Genomic DNA, 23,034 nt, shown 5'->3' with positions numbered 1-23,034 from the left:
TGAAGAAAATTCTTTCTTCTCCCTAATTGGATCATAAACTAACTATAATTATGTCACTTTTCAAGACTCCTAAATTGGAGAAGGATACCTAATAATCACAACAATTTATGGAAATCGCACTTTGACCAACAATAGGATGCCAAAAGCCTATAAATAAACTTACAAAGTAACATAAAAATAGCATAAAATTAGATAATAAAATCCTATGAAAAATTGAAAATAAATTCTACTATAACCCTAAATTTTTAAGTGCATCAATTTCTCACTTTAAGTCCTAAATAACTCATCTGATTACTTATATCTATAGAGAGAGAGATAGAGAGAAGGGGGAGGAGAGAGATTAATTGATCTTTGCATGTAAATTCAAATTAGATATACAACCAAATCCAGATTGACCATCTTTTATCCAACATATTGGAAGTCAGGTAGATTTGCTAGCCAATGGAGAAGTCAAAAAATTGCATAAACATTATAAGGTGTGATAGCATCGACTAAAGGTGGATGCATGTGTCTAGAGATGAAGGAATCTCAAACCATGCTTGAACAATTATGATAAAAGGTGGATACAATGTCATGTAACATTGACAAAATATTTCCCAATTCAAGAAGTCCGTGTGACATCAATAATCAATCCAACCATCTTCAAAAAATTGTTTATGTTTGATGAATATTGGTGTTTACAACACATCCCAACTGATGGTAGTAGGTCAGCTGATTGACGGCCACCTGACGCAGTCAAAGGCCGGAGAATGATAGGAAACCCCAGCAATGGAAAGTAGGCTAAGGAGTCTATGGAGCAGCCATGTCACCCAGTGAGGGTCGGTACTCAGCTAACATGGCGACATGCTGTCAGTAATAGGCAGGTCAAACTACCAAAAGGTACCACGCAGGTCTCACAGAACAATAATTAAATAAATCCGGTTGAGTGGTCATCTAAGGCATAGGCCAACTAATAGAAGTCACAAGTACAGGCCAATTGCCTATAGGAAGGATAGATATCAATCAAGTTTGACAACATCAGGCCATCGGCCAAGTACAAGGCAGGGGTTGCAAGTAGAACGTGGAGTGGTCCCTGGTATGACTGATCATGGAAAGTGGGATAAATGGGCGAACCTGATTACTATAACCACCAAAAGGAGGAAAAGTAGCAGTTATCAGTTGGGTAGTGATGCAGGAGCAAGAGCCCGAGTCATCCTAGATATGTGTCGTGTTTGAATCGTCACTTGGGTGTGCCCGAATTACATTGGGTTCAATATTTTCAGCACCTAGTTATAATCCTTAATTTAGGTTTGTAATTTGCTTATTTGTGTTTGATAATTGTGTCCATATAATTGAATGCCAAGTGGCATCAAAGCGCCCAAGTCATGTAAGCGTGAGAAGAGGAATTGACTTGGTCAAAGTCGAGTTGTCTTAGAAGTCCTAGTTTATTTGGAGTCCAAGAGTTCTAGATTGTTTGGAGTCTTATTTATTGAATCCATGTGTCATTTGAAAGAGTCCTAGCTTATTTGAACTCTTAGTCCATATGTCTTTAAAGAGTTCCTACTTATTTGGAAGTCTTAGCTGGTTTAGTGGATTTCGTCAGCCGATTTGGTCAGCTGATTTCGTCAGTTGATTTCATTAGTTGATCTCGTCAGTTGATTTCGTCAGTTGACGTCAGCCGATTCCTAGTTTATTTGGAGTCCAAGAGTCCTAGATTGTTTGGACTCTTATTTATTGAGTCCATGTGTTGTTTGAAAGAGTCCTAGCTTATTTGAACTCTTAGTCCATGTGTCTTTAAAGAATCCTACTTATTTGGGAGTCTTAGCTAGTTTAGTGGATTTCGTCAATCGATTTGGTCAGTCGATTTCGTCAGCTGATTTCTTAGCTGATTTCGTCAGTTGATTTCGTTAGTTGATTTAATTTAAAAGAGTCAATGTTTAGTTGGAATCCTAAAATTCTGATTGTAAGAGTCCATATTTTTCCAACCTCTTACTCTATATAAAAAGAAGGTTGAAGAATAAAATTAAATAATTAATTTTGGTTTTCAATTGCTCTTGAAATTAAGAGGCGTGACGCATTTTTTTCATCCTTTGGTGAGACTCCAAAGGTTCCTTCCTAGGTGAGACGCCTTGAAAATCCTTAGTGAGACGCCGAGATTCTTCATTGGTAAAAGCTGGAAAGATGAGACTCCTCCTTCTTCATGCCAACCCCGGATTCTTGAGCGAAGGTGAGACTCATTCAATCAAGACCTAGTTATCTTTCTTACATCTTCCTTACATCTATCATTACCACGCCCTAACTCTAGCCCTAGTCCAATTATTCGCCACTTTCTTAACTTCGCAGCCATACATAGAACCCAATCTCTTCATCATCATCATCTTCTTCTTCCTTCATCCTTCCATCAATCAAAAACCCTAATCGCAACTTAAGAAAAACAAAAGAAAAAGCAAAGTCAGCCCTTCCGTCCGAGTCCACCACATAAACCCCATCCCCGTACTGCGTCAATTAGGATCAGAGCGACCATCCTACCTCTGTTCTGCGTCAAGTGGTATCAAAGCATCCATCCCACCTCCCGACTACGTCAATTGGTTTCAGAGCATCCATCCCACCTTCCAACTGTGTCAATTGCTATTAGAGCAAATCGATCCACATAAGTACAAGAAGAAGTCGTCTTTACTATTATGATTCCTACTATGATGATTCTTACTATTATGATCCCTACTACGATGATCCCTACTATAACAATCAATACTATCCCTACAACATCGAACGGCAACAAGATAATATGATGAGTGAAGTTCAAAATCAAATGGCTGCACTAGCATAGAAGATGGATGTTGTGGAGGCAGAACTACGACGTCGTAGCTATGTCAAACCACAAGTTGGACGACGACCTTCAGAACGCAGCAACAAAGGTACCCCTTCTCCTCGAGATATTTTTTTATCCATAAAATCTGAAATTTTTGCAAATATGGGTACATATTTGGAGCGAGGAACAACAAAATTATGCAGAAAAACAATAAGTCCCATGTCGCAAAGAAGAGGCAAACCCGATTGCTCTAAGTGCGGTGGCCGAGGGCACCTCACCGACATTTGTCCCACTAAAGATCAGCAGAATTTCAAAGAAGATCTTAGCGCTAGTCTTGAAAATTCAGAAGCATCGTCTGATGATGTCCCCGCCACTAAGATCCCTTCCCCTTCTCCTGAAGTCTCTCCTAAGCCCGCTGAGGTTGTGGACAAGGAGAAAGACAACGTGGAAAAACAAATTTCAAAGGTGATACTATCTGAATCTGAGCCTATTTTAGTTATTGTTTCTGATGTAACTCTAGAAGAATTGCCCAAGGAAAACAGTTCAAAAAATTCAGCGGAGATCAAACATGAAGATGGAACTGTATTCGCATTCGATGGTTCTGAAATTTCAGAAAAGATGCCAACAGATTTTGAGGTGAATAATCTAATTTTTAGTCAAAAGCCGAGAGGAGCACAAGCATGATCTTCAGGTTCTTCGATCGGAAGAGTTTTATGTAAGTCTGAAAAGGTATTTGTTTATTGATTTCTAAGATCTCTTCCTAGAATTCATAAATTCAGATCAAGGCGATCAACGAATTACGGCACGCATTAGCCCATATCAGCATGCCTCTTCAGTTGGCAGCCCGGATCAATTTGTGCACATCAGCCTCGCGTGCACCAGCCGTGCGCATGCACCCACAGCAGGGTGCGCAGCAGATCAGCACACATGGTGCTTTTCCATGCAGCTTTGTTTTACTTACCGACTACCTAGGGGTCCACCTCGATCGCTTGATTTGCATGAGCTTCTCAGCCCCAACTCGACAGAGTCAAGTTCTTCTCAGCCGGAGAGAATTGATGCAGGAGCAAAAACCCGAAGCATCCTAGATATGCGTCGTGTTTGGATTGTCGCTTGGGTGTACCCGAATTACAGTGGGTCCAATATTTTCAGCACCTAGTTACACTGATCCTTAATTTGGGTTGTAATTTGCTGATTTGTGTTTGATAATTATGTCCATGTAATTGAATGCCAAGTGGCATCAAAGCGTTCACGTCATGTAAGCATGAGAAGAGCAATTGACTTGGTCAAAATCGAGTTGTCCTAGAAGTCCTAGTTTATTTGGAGTCCAAGAGTCCTAGATTGTTTAAAATCTTATTTATTGAGTCCATGTGTCGTTTGAAAGAGTCCTAGCTTATTTAGATTCTTAGTCCTTGTGTCTTTAAAGAGTCCTAGTTATTTGGAAGTCTTAGTTGGTTTAGTGGATTTCGTCGGTCGATTTGATCAGTCGATTTGGTCGATCGATTTCGTTGGTCGATTTCGTCGGCCGATTTCGTCGGCCGATTTCCTCGGCCGATTTCGTCGGCCGATTTTCTCAGCCGATTTCGTAACTGATTTCGTGAGTTGATTTGATTTAAAAGAGTCCATGTTTAGTTGGAGTCCTAAAATTCTGATTGTAAGAGTCCATATTTTTCCAACCTCTTACTCTATATAAAGGAGAGATTGAAGAATAAAATTAGAGAATAAATTTTGGCTTTCAATTGCTCTTGAAATTAAGAGACGTGAGGCTTCTTCTTCCTCCTTTGGTGAGACTCCAAAGGTTCCTTCTTCCCAGGTGAGACACCTTGAAAACCTTTGGAGATTCTTCATTGGTAGAAGCTAGAAAGGTGAGACTCCTTCATGCCAACCCCGGATTCTTGAGCGAAGGTAAGACTCTTTCAATCAAGACCTAGTTATCTTTCTTACATCTTTCTTGCATCGATCATCACCACGCCCTAACTCTAGCCCTAGTCCAATTATTCGCCACTTCCTTAACTTGGCCGACATACATAGAACCCAATCTCTTCATCATCATCATTTTCTTCTTCCTTCATCCTTCCATCAATCAAAACCCTAACCGCAACTTGAGAATAACAAAAAAGAAAGCAAAGATCAGCCCTTCCATCCGAGTCTACCACATAAACTCCACCACCGTACTGCGTCAATTGGTATCAGAGCGACCATCCCACCTCTGTTCTGCATCAATTGGTATCAGAATGACCACCCCACCCCCGACTGCATCAATTGGTATCAGAGCAACCATCCCACCTTCGTTCTGTGTCAATTGGTATCAGAGCATCCATCCCACCTTCCGACTGCGTCAATTGGTATCAGAGCATCCATCTTACCTTCCGACTACGTCAAGTAAGTAGTAGCATTGAGAGAAAATAGCTATCCAGCAATTAGACAAAGCATGTACAAATATAAAATTGTAATGCTAGAATGAGGCCCTTCAGTCAATCACTGAATCAATTACCAATTTACCTTTGTCAATTTATCTTTCAATTTGTCTTTATCATTAACCTTAGCCCATAGTTTGTAGCTCATATGTCTTAGTCAGTGCTCCCTTCGACGAGCAAGTGGCGTCTTAGTAGCAAAAATCCTTGAAGGTCAAGAAAGTAAGACCTACTGCCATCTATGCCTCTTTCTGGTTTGGACATAGGTGCCATGCCTATGCATCTATCCAACAAGACTCCACGGCCTGCTCTCCTTCCCGTCCCCATCCCAAGGAGAAGGAAGAAAAGAGTGCCAACACTTGGCTAATAGAAAAATCATTCCAATTTTCATCATAAATTGTATGCTTCTGGTCTCTCAATCTGAACAACATCTACCAAAATGAATAATTATTTGAGGCCTTATCTAAATTCAAGGTCCATGAAAGCATCAACAGACTCAGATACACAGTCATGTGTTTTCTCTCATCTTTCATTCAAGTAAGCAAACTTCGGAGAAAAATCCACATACTTAAGGAGACCAATGTTTGAAATATTTAGTCTAATGGTTTCTTCCCACATTGTAAACACTATAAAAGATATTACTGCATTCACATATATAAAATAATAAAAATGGAAAGCAATGACAAGAATACAGATAATCGAAAGAACGACAGCTAAGAGGAAAACTGAAGGACAGCGGAATGACTAACCATGAAGCAGCACAGAGTAGGACTTCAAGAAAAAACAAAATTCACTAAATATAACACATTCAAGCAGAACTAGAATAGGAAAAAAAAGTATCAGAAATCAGTAACAACAGTCGCAATGGTAACCAGGCAATTAACAGGTCCTAGAATAAATAAAAATCAGCAAACAAAATGGAAACACCAACCAGACTTGAAAAGCAAAACCAAATAGATGGATGTCAGCATCCAGCCAATTGAAACTATTATCTACTCAAACAAATTTTCTGACAAATTACCACAAGACCGCCATGGAACTTTTTGCTTTCTTGCAGCTTTTTAATCCTCATGCACCACATAAAGTCAAAACTGTTATCAGGACAGCTAACTTAGGAAGGATTCTTGTTGGAGACGACTTTGCCAAAGAAGTGTAACATCAAAAAGAAGGGAATTCCCTCTTATGGTGGATGATCTAATTCCTATTTTATTACTCTACCATAGCTTCACCAAGATGCCTGGTTTGATTTTACTAATTTGTGAGCTGGGAACATGGAAAGGGGAGCGATCAATTCTTGCAAATAACACCTTATTATAAGATCCTATGGCTCAAAAGAAATTGGAGCATCTACCTAGATGTGTTCATTGAGAAAGATGGAAAGAATGAGGCCTGTCTTTTCTATAGAAGAAAGAATACTGGAAATTGTGTTTTCTTGGAATTTCATAAGGTTGATCATCCACTTATGGAATGAAGAAGAAAATATTTATGTCAAAAGAATTACCTCCCCCCAACATACTTTCTCTCTAAGTGTGTGTGGGCATGGCATCTACTTCCTTATTGTCTTGGCAGGGATAGTTGAAGGCTCTTCTTTATATACATTATTCTATTCTTGATTTTAAATGGATAATGTTGCTTCTTAGACATTTATTAAATTTACAAAAGATAACATCAGCTGAAGTCCTCTTATCTCCAAGAAAATACGGTGAAAGTTTTGTAGATTTTTTGCTACTATTTAAGTTTTATAGATAAAATAACAATCAAATCTAATCTTAATTACGGATGTGCCAACATCCAACAAACTGCAACCAAAAATTAATTATGGAGCAGTTATTCATCATCCTAATTGCAAGCAGTAACTCTATGATTCTGAGCCAGATACAAAAATGGACAATGATTTAAAATCATAAGTAGCATGCCTAAATCATCTACCAGATGAAAATAAACCCTCCATGGATCCATGTCATACTTTTTACCACAATTGCTTTCTTTTGGCAGCCAAATCCAGCATGTTCTTAAAGTGTTTATTCTTTATATTTCTACCCTGGAGGTTGGTGTCCAAGACTTTCAAAGTTATCAATTTGATCCTCCCTCTCATTTATGTGCGCAAGTTCATCACAGTTAACCAAATGAATTACCTATTGTGTGTTGTTCCCTTTTGCTGAAGTGTAAGCCACCATCTTTCTCAAACTCTCACATTTTTGTCCTCTATATGGCACTGATTTCCTCTACACTTCCAGCCAGTTCAATGAAGAAATTACTATGACCCATAATTCGAAATTAAAAAAAAAAAAAACAGATGATTCATCTTCCACTTTGTCTAAGGATTGTAACAATTATCAATTATCACTTTTAGTAAAACAAACGTCTCTTACTTTTGCAAAACAACAATTTGAGCTAACTCATACCATATAATGATTTTAAATATAGCTAAAAGTTTTGATTTGACAGCTCAAAAGGAAGTGATCGACATCCTTCAAATCCAACATGTGTATTCTCAAACAATATCTCAAAATATCGAGCTAAAAATCACATGTGAAGCTTAAATTTTGAATATCAGAAAAAGGGAAAAAAAGGAAAGAAAGACATCGTTCCATAATTGACTGGTTTGTGATCTACTTAGTTTCACACCATTCCTTCCGGAAGTAGTCTACTCCAACAAAACTGAGGTTGACAATCTCTCCATCCAATTAGAGATTTATTCAATTCCGCCAACAAAGTTACATAATTCTCAGAAAAGGAGCTCCTATAATCTGAAGTCTCAGTGCAAGCATATCATCATCGCAATGTCTTATCATCTATTTTAACTTGTTAAGATTCACGAAATAATAGGCGCACTCTGCTTAGAGTATCTTGCTAGTTAGGCATTAGATCAGAGAGAACCCAAAGAACAAATTCCTTTTTTAAAAAAATCTAAATAAATCGGTAACTATCCAACTTAATTTAAGATATTTCTTAATGAAAAGCAAGCAAAGGCATGGCAACTAAACTAATAATAACAGTTCGTCACGAAATTAACCTAATTTCATCAAGAAAACCCTAACCCTAGCCCAAATGCTACCTGGAATAGAGGATCCAGCGGCGGATGGATCACTTGCAGTAGCGGTCAGCCTTCTTGCGGACGCGGTCATCGAGGGCCTCTTCGACGGAGCGGGCGCCGGTGCGGGACTTGTTGGCAGGGTCATAGCCGAACTTCTTTGTCTCCACGGGGAAGAGCTCCTCGTACTTCATCCGCTTCGCCGCGTCGATCGTGTACACCCCTCCGCCGGACGCCGCCGCCGCGTCCTCGCCGCTGGCGGGGGCGCCGTCTGTGGGGTTCTCGTCCACCTCCGCCGCTGCCTTCTTATTTTTCTTCTTGTGTTTCTTCTTGTCGATGGCCTTGACGGGGGCGAGGTCGCCGCCCTTGAAGGTCAGCCTCCCCGCCTTTACGTTCTTGTACGCATCCGACATCGTCGTAGAATCGCACTTCCTCTCGTCCTGCGCTTCGATCGCGGCCTCTGTATGTATATAGTGCAGCTGGATATCAGTCGAAGAAGGTGGCCGTTGCTTGGGTTCCGCGTCATGACCCACACAGAGAGCCCGACCTTCCCCACCCGGCCCACCCACAAGCTTTACAAAAGCTAGTCCCCTCGCACGTGGGTTAAGAGGACTCAAGAAATAAGCAAACTCATCAATTTTAATTTAGACATAATTTGAAAATTTTGAGCACTCACTCAAACAGCATTTAGTTAAAAAAAACATATAATATGAAACCAAATGCTCTTGATTATATATATATGAATGATCAAGTTATGCTAAGAAGTTACATCTTTTCTTGAATGGATATAAAATAGGAATTCCATATCAATGATTCAAGCTATTAAGTATAATCTATGTCGTCACTCAAAATCCAATCCAACATATAAACGAACTGACGAATGAGCTGCTCTACTTGTTCTGAGACTTCCTAGATGAGATCGAGCTCGTCTCTCAAATTATCTCACTTTTGTTGCTCATCGTAGTGCTCCACTCGGAGAGTTGGCATTCCAACCTGCATGGGTGTCACAACCTTGACTCAAAAAGCATGGCTAAAGGGTGTTTCTTAGGTTGGGGTCCGATTGTTGGTGCAATACATCCACCAGATGCTGGACAATTGATGTAGCACAAGTGCAGAAAAAGAGGAGAAGGAGGAAAAACAAGGGAGGGAGAAGGAAAAAGAGGTTATAGAGACGCACGAAGTGTAGAGTTCTAGCATGTCTTAATGGGCAGCGGAAGCTAGGGATTTTAAAAAAATTTCTTAATAAAGTTCCTATGCATGAAACCCTTTTAAGCCTAGATCACCTTAATGATTACAATCAAATGATATAATTGTTAGATATATGCCCTAGAAGCCAATCTGGCGGACACATTATTAATTCTGGGACATAAATTTGTACTTGACTTTATTATTATTGAATAATAAATGGGCATTCTTTTCATTCATATTGTTTATGTGTCTATGAATCGTCCAAGAAATTAATAAGATGATGATACATATTCTCAATAGTTGAGAATTTGAGCCATGTATCATTGGTGATTAATTTCTAAATGCTCCTGATCAATGGATCATCACGAGGACGGTGATCGATCCGATCAGTGCACAGATTGTTTTCCTTATGGATAGACGAGACTCGAGTCCACAGTGTAGGGACACTGAAGTGAGAGTGCAGATGCTTGTTAGAGAACAAGGGTACTGAGCGTGACCAAGACAAGAAGTCACTTGGATGTCTATCCACTCGTCAGTGACTTGCTTAATGTTGCAGTAATGTGACTGGTCCTTTGACCTGCGGTGCTTCGGCTATTCACAGTGAGGTTATTGTAGTTTGACAGCACATATACATGGTCTCTAGTCATATGGGTCCTTGTTGTGTAGATTGGCTGCAGTAAATTCACTGTAGGAGTAGGGTGAGCACTTACATGGAATCTATCGACCTTGATAGATGAGGAGTGATCCTATGTGATTTATTAGACTGAGTTCTAAGACCTTGGCCAGGGCAGAATATATAGTGGAAAAGAGTTTTCTACTCTCGAACTCAAGTCGAATAAATCTAGACATATGACAGACGATGGGGTTTGACGAGTTATTCATGACCTCTGGTCTGTAGGGATCCACGATAGAAGGACTGTATCATACGATAACTGCACCTAGAGGTTCATCATTCTATTTTGCTGGGTGGCCACTACATACTGCTAGGGATCACTGGTGGATGGTGAGACTCACAGAGATCATACTGATGGTCGATAATCCCTGGTGAGTTGAGTTGGAATTGTTTCAACCCATTGAAAGGAGTTTTCAATGATATTGTAATAGAGATTGCAATATTTCTCACTACCAGTCAGAATAGAACCTATGGGGTCACACACATTAGTGGTAATGACCGATCCGATGGTTGAATGTGATTAGGAATCACAAATAATCAATTAGATTGATAAATGAAAACCCGCTAAGAGTTAGTGGTTAGAAGAAGAAATAATTGCAATCGGATTGCAATTTAATTTAATTAATTGAATTTAATTAATTGGACTTGATTATGAATCCTACTTGGAGTGGGATTCATGAAGTCCTAATTGGATTAGGATTTCAAATCCAATTAAAGTTCTACTTGGAATAGGATTTCTAAAGTTCTAATTGTCTTAGGGCTGAAATTTGAACAAGTTCTGATTAGATTAGGATTTTCTTAAGTCCTAATTAATTTTAAATTTAATCTAATTAATTTCATGACTCCTAATTGGATTAGGATTGAAGAGTTCAATAGGGTCATGGTTCAATTAAATCCTAATTGGATTAGTATTTGGAGGAATTGAATTGGGTTCATCTAATCCTTTTTAGAAAAGGATTGAGTCCCTATGAATGTGGCTAAACCCACCCCACTTAATGTGATTAAGTGGGGTGTGAGAATAGAAGGAAGAAGAGGGAGGGGCCCACGCCCCTCCCTTGCTTGCGTGAGATGAAAAGGAGGGGCTACGCCCCTCCTCTCTTGGAAAATAATATGATAATGATGAGCTCCTAAAAAGTAGGAGCTCATCCTTATCTATTATGGCATTAAAAGGAGAGGGGTTTTGGCCCTTCTATTGATGCAAATTTCTGGTGGTTCATGGCAGCAAATATCCCTCTCTTCTTTCTCTCTTCAGCCGCAAGGAACAAGGAAAAAAGGAGATCAAGGCGTGGCCTCCTCCCTCTCTTCTTTTGGTTCCAGCGCAAGGGAAAGTAAAAGGCTGCGAAGAGTCTTTGTTTCTTCTTCCTAGATCTTTCCTTCTTCTTCCTCCTCTCAAGGCAATCAAAGATTGATTCAAAAGGGAGGATATCAGCCATCTAAAGCCATCTCTGCAAGGGAGCTAGCACCTCGGGGAGATCCAAAGGCTTCGATCAACTCACTACCTCGTGTGGATACCCGTAGAGGCCGGATGCGTGTGCGGCTTCCATCGAACCTTCTACAAATCCACATAAATCAGATTTGCGGAGACCATCTACCCACACAAGGTGAAGATCTGATCTTCTTAATGATTTTAAAATGGTTTAAAATAATTTAATTCTAATCTATCTACAAACGAAAGGTTTTTAAAATACGTTCATGCGATGAACGGATCCCGCATATGTTTTTTCGCTGCAATCTGAAAATTATTTCGAAATTTTCATGGTATATGAGGGATGCTAACAATAATATAAATGCAGAATTAGTAGAATACCTCAAACGCTAATCCAAAGTGCACAATCTTCACGAGACGTCCAAATGTCCGCCCTCCAATGGTGATCCACACGAAAACTTGATCTAGACTTTAGCTCCAAAGACTTTTGATCCTTAATGCAGAATTCTACTAAAGAACTCTAATGGCTTGTTTTTCCTTCCTTTCTAATTTTCTTTCTTTTTCTAAATCTCCTTCTAAGCTATTTGTCCTAAAGAAGACCTCCTTATCTTGGATTAGGACAACCTAAGAGGGATGTTAGAAAGAAAGAAGGCTTGTAAGAAAGAAGGGATAAGAGAGAGAGAGAGTTGGATTGGAATCGGGATGATAAAAATCACCGGGAGCAACTCTCTTTTATAGATGGCGTACGGATGCTTTTCCAAGAGATGCATCCTATCCATACATTGATAAGTGCTAAATAATGTATAAATTTATCTATTTTACATAGCACTTATTATTATTGTTATTCACATATTTTAAATTTAAACATAAGAAAATGTGTTTTTCCTCTTCATTGCATTTTAATAAATTATTAGAGGTAATTCAAGTTTGGTTTAATTTTCTATATTGATTTAGTTTAATGTGTGTGCAGGTCGAGTCAACCCATTCACGAACTAGTCCCAATCTGTTCCATGTGTGGACTACTTGATAAGTGCTAAATAATGCATAAATTAATATCTTATTCATAGCACTTATCATTATTTTAATTCACATATTTTGTAAATTTAACTAAAAATTGTGTTACCTTCATCATTGCATTTTAATAAATTATTAAAGGTAATTCAAGTTTTACTTAGTCATTTACTGATTGAGTCTAATGGATGCAGGTCAAGTCGAATTGATTTAGGATGATCTCTGAACCCAAATCGCATGCACCCCACAAATCAAGACCCTCTGACTCGTTCCAACTCTTTTTCCACATGATCCAATTCCTCAAATCCCTTCAGTTATTTGTCTCTCAGATCTCAAAGCATACCATCTATCATCGCACGGATCCCAAAGCTCAACCTATCTCCTCTAATTCACACATTCTCCCTCATGTCCAAATTCATTTTTAGTTTGCCTTGTTCCGGATTAGAGCCGCAACTGTCACAACCTCAAGCAAGCCATTCCGCGACTCTCTATCTCCCAACTTTTGTTACCAAACTTCATCCCGTGAGCATCTAAAAGGATCAACCGAGATCCTCCTTAAGCCAACCTCTTCAACCTCCCTCCGGAACCACTCCTTCCCAGCGATTTTCTTGTCTCGAATCCATGCATTTTCTCCTTGCTCCGTGTTGAATCCCACGAACAAACTCCTTCGATTTCCCATCGGAACAGATTCATCCTCTCCATGAATCAAGCATCCTGTGATCTCTTTCCTTCATTCCATTTCCTTCCCAACATCCCAAACTTCCACACGTGATCCCAACCAAATGCATAACATCCACGGCTCGTCAACCCCTCAACCATCCAGCCGAATCCAGATCCTCTCCCAGCCTAACAATGAATGAGTCCACGCGTTCTTCCCAGCTCTCAACAAATTCTCCCGAGCATCACGATCACTTCACAGCCGTTCCCAACCGTGAACAGCATCTTCATCCTCTTCCTCCGGTTTCAATCGAGTTCATCCCATTCTCCCACGGATAAACCCAGCATCCCAACCGTTCTTCTTCACAGATTCACTCGTATCCCAGCAGTTCCAACGTCTTCCCAATCTCCCAATGTCCAGCTTCATCTTTTCGAGATCCCAACGTCTCCCCCCTGTTTCACGCGTCTTCATCTCTTCCGAATCCCCTGCTCACAGATCAATCCAACCAAACTCCCAGCCGTGTCCACATTCCCTGCATCACAGAACAGAGTATCCTAACCTCCTTCCGGATTCGCCATCACAGCGGTTCTCTGTGATTTATCCAAATCCCTTGCTTCCAGCTGCTCCATCCTCTCAAACGCCCGCTGCTTGCATCCTATCCCTTCTTCGGAACAAATCCCAGCATTCCAAACAAATCCAAAGATCGGCTTCATCCCGTTCCTTCCGCGTCCAACAAACAGAACTCTGTTTCAAAACAGAACCAAGATCCTCCCGAACTCCACATCCATTTCATCCTTGCGAGCTCCATGACCGCGGATCCAGCGAATCAAGCCAAGCGTCCACATCATCTTCTGCATCCAAGGAATAGCACCGACTCCTTCAACGCGATCAGCTCCCTGTTCCAACGACCGGATCGATCTCACATCCTTATCCCTTTCGTGTTCAAAGCTCCAGCTTATCTATGCTTCAACCGATAACCAAACGCATCCTCCCAACATCCAAGATCTTCTTCCGGATTCCCCTGTGTTGAAACAGAATCCCAGCGATTCCTCCGTAATCCGACTTCATTCTTATCCCAAAGCCAAGATCCATTCCATCGCCACGGATTCCTCCCAACCTTCAACGTTCGTTTTCTTCCTCCGAGATCTCCTCACACACCATCAACTGAATCCAGCCACAGCTCCATTCCGTGTCTCCACCGCGTCCAAGGATCACGATCAAGAGTTATCTGCCAGCCTTTCATCCTTATCATGCACTCGGAACAGAAGAGGAGAGAGGGGGAGGTTGCAGCTATAAAAGGGGGAGGCCTCCCTTCTTCGGATCATCATCTCTCGGAGCCGAGACCCATAGAAATAAAAAAAACAGAGGAGGGAGAGAGGTTCGGATATTTTGGGAATAACTTCCCATGTATATAAAAATAAGAATGAAGTGCTGAGGGAGGAAGAAAAGAAGCTGATCATGATGCAAATGGGAGCCCGCTGCTGTGCTGCTGCTGCCGCCCACAACTTCATGGAAGGCTGATTTCTTCTCTAGGGCTGGATGCAGCCCTAACACAGGGACATGGGTTTTATATTTTATTTTATGTTCTTGGAGTTGTATGAACTTGTTGTTTTTAATGGATATCTTCTTTTGAATCATATTTAATTTCTGTGATTTTAAGTATGATGTTCATACAACTGTTCTTCATGATCACTAGGTAAATATAAGATAGTCCATGCTTAGGAAAGATGCGATGTGCTACCACCTTAGATTAGGGTAGACATTTCATGCCAACTGAAGATGGATTATGCCCAAATTACTTTTGTGAATTTTTATTTAAATGCTTATTAGGCTTGTAGCCAATTTGCATGTTAATCCAAGAATAAATTAAAATATAAATAACCCTTGTTCCGATGTTAGTGGTGAATTCCTTGCCCTAGGTTCCTCCAACTGATATCCTTTTAATTGTATTTTCTTTTATTAAATTTTTTAGTTTAATAGTCTTCACAAATTCATCGCTTTAAATATTTTTATTTTTAAAGAAAAACAATTATACCCCAATCCCTGTGGATCGATACCCGTAATCACTATCCTACCAGATACGTGCTATTGCGTGGTCTTTAAAGTTGACTATCAATTTTTGGCGCCGTTGCCGGGGATTGGTAGCATAGTTGTTTTTCTTTTTATTAAAAAAAATAAAAAAAATAAAAAAAATAAAAATAGTTTCTATTTTTACTTTCTTTATCCCCTTCTTCTCTCTTACTAATTTTTGATTTTTCTTGGTATCATTTGATCAGGAATCGAAGAGGAAGTTTGGAACAATCAGAAAGAGAACTGCTGGAAAAAAAAGAGGCTGTAGAGGTTTGCTTTAAAAAAATTGCTGGGGAAATTTCTTTTGGTAACATCTAAACCTTTCTTATTTAAATTTTCTTGTGTGGTGATTGTTTGATTTTAAATTCAGCAAAAGTGTGAATGCATGCTTGATACACATACACCAATTAATCTGCACATAGTAAGGGCAATCACCCCAACAAGATAAGAACTGGATTTCATCACCAGATTCTTGCCCAAATTAGGTGAATCAATTCTCACATAGCTATCACATTAATTAAAATCAATTAGACGTTGGCCCCTAGGGACATTCGAGCTCAATAGGATGAAGATCACCAAAAGTTGTACCAATTTCGCTCTGTGGCTTAGTTGATGTCTAGGCAAGCTTTGTCCCTTTAAGGGAGACAGTTCATCTGTTCGAGGCAAGTGGTTTTTAAGTGGGACCTTTGCAACGCATCGTGACCCCCCCACTTACCTGGCAGCTTACCTGGTCAGCTCAGTCATTAGACCGGATTGGAGGCTTAGGTGCCCTCTTCGAACCAGTTAGGAGCTGTCTAGTGATTTTAGGGTGAACTTAAGGAATTGATGTGTTTTTCTTTTTTGTGCATGCTTGACTGAATTTGACTAATCAGAGGAGTCTCAGTGTATGCTAGGGTGTCGTTCCAAAGCTCCCGAATTAGCACCTTTTGACCCTGAAATAGAGCGTTCTATTAGGACCCTTCGAGCCGAAATCCGGACCTATAGAACCATAGGATCTACACCACTTATAGAGATGGCTGAAGAACAACCCAAACTCCTAAAGGAGTACTTCGCTCCTTCCATTTATACCTCTCCATCTTGTATTCGACTACCTGATACCACTGCTGCTACGCAATTTGAAATTAAGTCTAGTGTCATCCAAATGCTTCCCTCTTTTTATGGACTCAATAATGAAGACCCATACAAATATTTGGATGAGTTCCTTGAGATCTGCACTACTGTCAAAATTCAGAACTTCACTGATGATGCTCTGAAACTTAGGCTGTTTCCTTTTTCCCTTAAGGATAGAGCTAAACAATGGCTCCACTCATTAGAAGCCAATTCAATTCTTTCATGGGCTCAAATGCAACATGAATTTCTGAAGAAATATTTTCCCATAGGAAGAACGAACCAATTTAGGCGTGCGATCACGAGCTTCTCCCAATCTGACGGAGAAGAATTTCATGAAACCTGGGAAAAATTTAGAGACTTACTCCGGAAATGCCCGCATCATCAAATACCCAAGTGGCAATTAGTGCAATGTTTTTATGACGGATTGTCTGAACGAAACCGTCAAATGGTTGATGCTTCTTGTGCGGGTACTTTCATGCTCAAAAGTGAACATGAGGCATGGCAATTGTTTGAGAACCTTAATGAAAATTCCCTTCACCATGCCTCCTCCGCTCGTCAAGCACCCCCGAGTTCTCAAAGAAAAGGAACCATATTTGAAGTTAGCCAGTCCATAGGTCTATCTGAGAAAGTGCATTATTCCACAAATTGGACCAGCTAATGTCTAGAGAACAACTTGTAAACTTTCATCAAGCACAAGTATGTACTCTCTGTTCTAGTCCATCTCACACTGTCTTTGAGTGTCCTTCGGCAGCACAATTCCCCGAATTTTTGCAAGAACAAGTAAATGCTGCCCAAACACAGTCCCGACCGGGTAATGATCCATATTCTAACACTTATAATCCGGGGTGGCGCAACCATCCAAATTTCTCTTGGAAGCAGCAGACTTCCAATACTTCCCAGCCTTATTCCCAAAACTTTCAACCATTCCAGAATGTTAATCCCTACCGTCCTTCGACTCAATTTCAACACACTCCTCCAGCACCCCAAAGAAACACAGCCTTTGAGGAGAAAGTGTTGACCTCCCTTCAAGGTTTGGAAACCATTACACAATTGGTGCACTCTCACATGCAATCTATCGCCAAGCTAGAATCCCAAATGGGGCAACTAGCTAATGCACTAAACAAGCGAGAGGAAGGAAAGCTTCCAAGCCAACCAGTGAGTAATCCTAGGGGACAATACATGGCTCAAGAAAATCAACCGAATACAATTCATCATGAACAGGCCAATGCTCTGACTACCCTAAGGAGTGGACGTGTAGTAGACAATGAGATTGGGGAGGATAACAATAAGGAAGGTAAAAAGGAAGAGCAAAATGTATCACATGAAAATCCAAAACCTTCTTCTTCTTCAGCTCTTCCAGCTTCGGCCCAAACTCGTATTCCAAAAGTCCCATTTCCTAAAGCTCTTAATTCACCCTCTCCCTTTGGCAAAAAGGAAACTTCACTAGAGGAGATGATGGAGATTTTCAAACAAGTTAAAATCAACCTCCCACTCCTTGATGCTATTAGACAAGTTCCCTCCTATGCCAAATTTCTCAAAGACCTTTGTACCCAAAAACGAAAATCTAGGACATATGTGCCTAAAAAGGTCTTCCTAACTGAGCAAGTGAGTTCTATTCTCCAACACAACACCCCTCCAAAATTCAAAGATCCTGGTGCTCCCACCATCTCCTGTGTCTTAGGAAATAATTTTATTGATCGAGCACTCTTAGATCTAGGGGCAAGTGTCAACATTTTACCTTACTCAGTTTATGAGAAACTTGGGTTAGGTGAGTTAAAACCAATCTCGGTATCCCTTCAATTGGCTGATCGATCTGTAAAAATACCACGAGGAACAATTGAAGACGTCCTAGTCAAGGTAGACAAATTCTATTTCCCAGTCGATTTTATCGTCCTTGATATGGAACCTGTGCCTAATCTTAAGAAACAGATCCCTATGATTCTAGGTCGTCCCTTTTTAGCTACAGCCAATGCGAATATAAATTGTAGAACTGGGGTGATGAATATATCCTTTGGGAATATGAAGGTCAGGTTAAATATATTTCGTGCCTCTGATCAACCCGCAAAGGAAGTTGAGTGCTTCCTAATAGATAAAATGGACGATCTTGCAGAAGAAGCCTTTCCTTATATTTTAGCAGATGACCCTCTGAAAACATACTTGGCCCATTCTGACTTTGATATAGACAAGGCCATAGAAGCAGTTAACTTTGTGCCCGACAATCAGTTTTCCACAAATTTTCTTCCTTGGAGAACTCGGCATGAACCCGGTATGATTTGATAAGAATGCACTGCGTCTGGCTGAAGACGTTAAACTTAGCGCTTGTTGGGAGGCAACCCAATTCTCGTAGGTTAATTTTTGCATATTTTCTTGTCGCATTTTTTTATTTTCTTAACAGGATCCCTCATATTACTGATGCAACTACGGTAAAATGCTTCTATCCTCCATATGCATCATATTTTCGTCCAAAATAAAAAAAAAATATATAAAACAATAAAAATAATAATATAATATTCAAAAAAAAAATTCATCAAAAAAAAAAAACATTGAGGACAATGTCTGGTCTAGGTTGGGGGGTATAGGATTCGAATTTTTGAAAATTTTTTCGCATTTTCACATTTTTAAGTGAATTTCAAAAAAAAAATGAATTTCAAAAAAAAAAAAACCTAATTTCTATGCCTTAGTGCTGAAATGATAATCACACAAAGTATATAAAATCTAAAAAGCCCAATAACTAGTCAGGAGTGAGGATGATAGTGTTATTTTGATGATTAACAAGCAATTATCTAGAGTATGCTATAAGTTAAATTGATACTTCATTTATAAGTTCATTACTCTCAGTATATTTGTATGAATTGATATAGAGACATGTCTTTGTTTATTTGAATGAATCTAACCTTGAGATGCAGCAAAGTGTGGATTGAGTCGACCCAAAGGATGATTAGGTCGACCCCGGCACATCAAGAAATCATTTGGCACACTTCTGCAAAAATGGCACAGATGAACAGTGAGTTGGGTCGACCCAAGAAAAACATGAGTCGACCCAAACATCAAGATCCTCAAACAACTCAGAAAATGGTTCTCTGGATTTACTGAGAGGGTCGACCCAAGAAGAAGTTGAGTCGACCCAAGTAAGCCTTGAGTCGACCCAAAGAAAGGTTGAGTCGACCCAAATGAAGAAAGGCTGAAATTCAAGATTCTGAATTTTCTGAAAGTTGGGTCGACCCAAGAAAAGTTTGAGCTGACCCAAGGTTGAGTCGACCCAAGAAAAGTTTGAGCTAACCCAAGGTTGAGTCGACCCAAAGAAAGGTTGGGTCGACCCAAGGGAAGGAAGGCTGAATTTCAAGTTTCTGTGTTTTCTGAGAGGGTCGACCCAAGGAATGTTTGAGTCGACCCAAGTGAAGGTTGGGTCGACCCAAGGACAGGTTGAGCCGACCCAAACACGGGCTGAACATAACGGCTAGTTGTGCAGAAATGCTTTTTGGACTTCCAACGGCTATAAACAGCTAGTTTCTTCAATCCAACGGTCAGAAAGGACTATTTGGAGGTTGGAGAAGTATTTAAGAGGGAGTATTCATTAGAGGAAGCAAGCTTTTAGGAAAATACATTAAGTGCATTCAAGAGAGAACCCTAGCAAGGCAAGCTTCATCCAAGTGCTTCATTCAAGAATCAAAGAAAGGGATTGAGCAGATTCAAAGAAGCATCAAGAGCTCCATCCTCCCTTGAAGAGTGAAGCATCCTTGACAAAGAAGAGCAAAGCCACTTCAAAGCGATAAATACTTTCTAACTCTTCTTTGTAGTTTATATTGTTTCATATGCTCATTTAGGAGTTTGAATCTTTTCTTTTCATTTGTTAAACACTTTGTAAAGGTTCGTTGGTAAGCCCGCAAAACCAACAAAGGTTTTTGGTGAACCCGGAAAACCAAAGTGCAAAGGTTCGTTGGTGAGCCCGCAAAACCAACAAAGGTTTTTTGTGAACCCGGAAAACCAAAGTGTAAAGGTTCATTGGTGAGCCCGCAAAACCAACAAAGGTTTTTGGTGAACCCGGAAAACCAAAGTGTATAGGTTCGTTGGTGAGCCCGTAAAACCAACAAAGATTTTTGGATTGTGAGCCCGGAAAACAATCCAACTGTAATCCGCGAGATTATAATGAATTCCCAAGGGGTCGCTTGGGGAGTGGACGTAGGTACTAAGGAGAGCACCGAACCACTATATATTGTTGTGTTTGTGTTGTGCATGTGCTTACATTTATTCTTGCATTATCTTCCATCTTTGTTCTAGTTTAACTCATTCAAATAATTTAAGAAAGCATCCACCGCACTTAATTAAGAAAACTTTTAAAACACCAAAATTTAAAAGAAACCAATTCACCCTCCCCTCTTGGCTTGTCACCTTGGGCAACAAGTGGTATCAGAGCAAGGTGCTCTAATAGTACTCATTGATCTCACAATCAAGAGTTAAAGATCATGACAACCCAAGTGGGATGTTCTATGAGTGAGGGACAATTAATTGATAGACCTCCACTATTTGATGGTATAAACTACACATATTGGAAAGCACGCATGCGCATTTTCATTCAAGCACATGACTACGATTTATGGAGTATCATAGTCAATGGGCTACACACAAACACTAATCATGATAAAGAAAGGGCTCAGCAAAATGCAAAAGCCATGAATATTCTATTTTGTGCATTAGATGATAGTGAATTTAATTACATATCTTCTTGCATAACTGCTAAAGACATATGGAATATGCTTGAGGTTAAATATGAAAGCACTAACATTTTTAGCAAATCAAAAATTAGCTTTGAAGAAGATGAGAGGCAAGCAGATATTGAAAACCTATGCCTTGTGGCACACAAGAACGAGGTATGTGTTGAAACACAAAGTGTCTCCTCTTCTGAATATGAAGTATATGATAAAACTGAAGATGATTTTACACTTAATGAGTTACATGATGCATTTCTTGATCTAATGAAAGAACATAAGAAACTCATTTGTAAAAATAAGAACCTGAAGAATGAAAAAAAAATCCTAGTAAATGAAAAAATGAAACTGTCTAATCATTATGAAACACTAATTAATAAACATACTAATGAAACTAAAATCTTAATTGAGAAAAATAAAGAACTAAATCAGAAAAACCAACTTCTCACTGAAAGCTATGATAAACTTAAGAAAAATAACAAATTGCTTTCAGAAGACAATGAAAGGTTAACTAAAGAAGTTAACAAATTTAAGCCTATAGTTGAAAAATTTACTATTAGCTCTGAAAAGCTGAACTTAATGATAAATAATCAAAGAGCTGAATTTGAAAAGGATAGATTAGGATATCAATCTTGGTACACACAAAAATCCCTTAATGACATGTGTGTTAAATCCTCTACTATCTGTCCTAAAACAGATTCTAATTTATCTGATGAACCTAATAGGCAAAAACAGAAAATTGTAAGTTTATCTACTACTCATGTTAAATCTATGTTTGTTAAATTTAATAAGATGATGCAGAAATTCACTCCTTGTAATCCTAAAATTTGCAAGTCTATGGACAAAATAGCTATTAAGAAAATATGGGTTCCAAAAGGAACAATAATAGCTAACCTACAAGGACCCAAAAGAGCTTGGGTTCCTAAGTTGAAAATCTGAATATTTTCTGTAAGTGTATCTAGCACTCAAGGCTCCAACCAAAAGATGTTAATTTAGACATTGGGTGCTCTAGACATATATTAAAGAATGAAACTTAAAATATACTTAAGAAAAGTAATTGAAATGAAAAGAATAATGAAATTAGTAATCCTTGCATATCATCATTCTCTTTGCCTTAGTATCCAATTAAAACATAAATTGCAGGTATTAATCATTTCTGTGATATAAGTGATACTTTTGGCATGAAAAGAAAATATATCCAAATCACTCCATCTTTCTATATTATGCTTCAGTTATTGATGGATAACTTGCTTAATCAATACTCTTAGAATAACTCTTTAAATTCTCTATATGCTTGATTGAGAGGTCTTATCCATGACATTATCTTCTATTGATCACAAACATAAAAATGTCTACTTGGTATAATTTTTTTTTTAAATATATGCATTAAGAATACCAAGATTAAAGAGTCTAGTTTTGGCATATAAAATCAACTCATACTAGTATGGACTTGATCTCAAAAGACCTTGTCATTGGTTCACTTAGATTATTCTTTGCAAGGTCAAAGTTTGCTATGTATGTCATCTAGAAAAACAAACTACAATCATTTCTAAATCTGAAAATATTGTTTTCACCTTTTAGCCTTTGAAAACTCTTCATAAGAACTTATTTGGAGCTCTAGGATTGTGAACCTAGGAGATAAGCTCTCTAATTTTGTAATTATGGATGATTTCTCAAAGCTAATGTTGGTTTTATTCTTGGCACTTAAATTGAAATATTTTCTGCTTTGGCACAAATTTACAAAAGGTTTCAAATGAAAAAGGTTTGCAAACTGTGAAAATTCATGGCACAGCCTTGAAAACCAATTGTTGATAAAATGGTATTGAATACAATTGTGCTTGCACCAAGAACACTATTGCATATAGGGGTTATAAAAATATATATAAAAAAAAAATATAGAACCTTTGGTGTAAGGACAATGCTTTGTGATAGCAGTTGATTAATACTATCATCACAGCT

The 23,034-nt window shown here is 39.1% G+C and overlaps 1 protein-coding gene across 2 annotated transcripts in view; it reads right to left on the bottom strand.

Annotated features, from left to right (window-relative positions):
• The window catches only part of LOC103724269 (uncharacterized), a 61,901-nt gene extending 53,140 nt beyond the window's left edge, over positions 1 to 8,761 (bottom strand). Inside the window, exon 1 of one of the 2 annotated variants that reach the window (XR_016395721.1) lies at positions 8,258 to 8,761. Coding sequence is in view for 1 of the 2 variants with exons in the window: in XM_089923881.1 (XP_089780007.1) it covers positions 8,287 to 8,646 (360 nt within the window). In the remaining variant the exon portion in view is untranslated. The remainder of the gene's footprint in view (positions 1 to 8,257) is intronic. The other variant, XM_089923881.1, reaches the window with a different exon arrangement.
• Between the last annotated feature and the right edge of the window lie 14,273 nt (positions 8,762 to 23,034).

The sequence above is a fragment of the Phoenix dactylifera genome, chromosome 6 (assembly GCF_051530095.1).
Source record: "Phoenix dactylifera cultivar Ajwa chromosome 6, Ajwa_hap1_PhDact_Kaust_v1.1, whole genome shotgun sequence".
In the NCBI taxonomy this organism is placed as follows: Eukaryota; Viridiplantae; Streptophyta; class Magnoliopsida; order Arecales; family Arecaceae; genus Phoenix; species Phoenix dactylifera.
The sequence above is the reverse complement of the archived record's forward strand: the minus strand, read 5'-3'. Positions and strand labels throughout refer to the sequence as shown.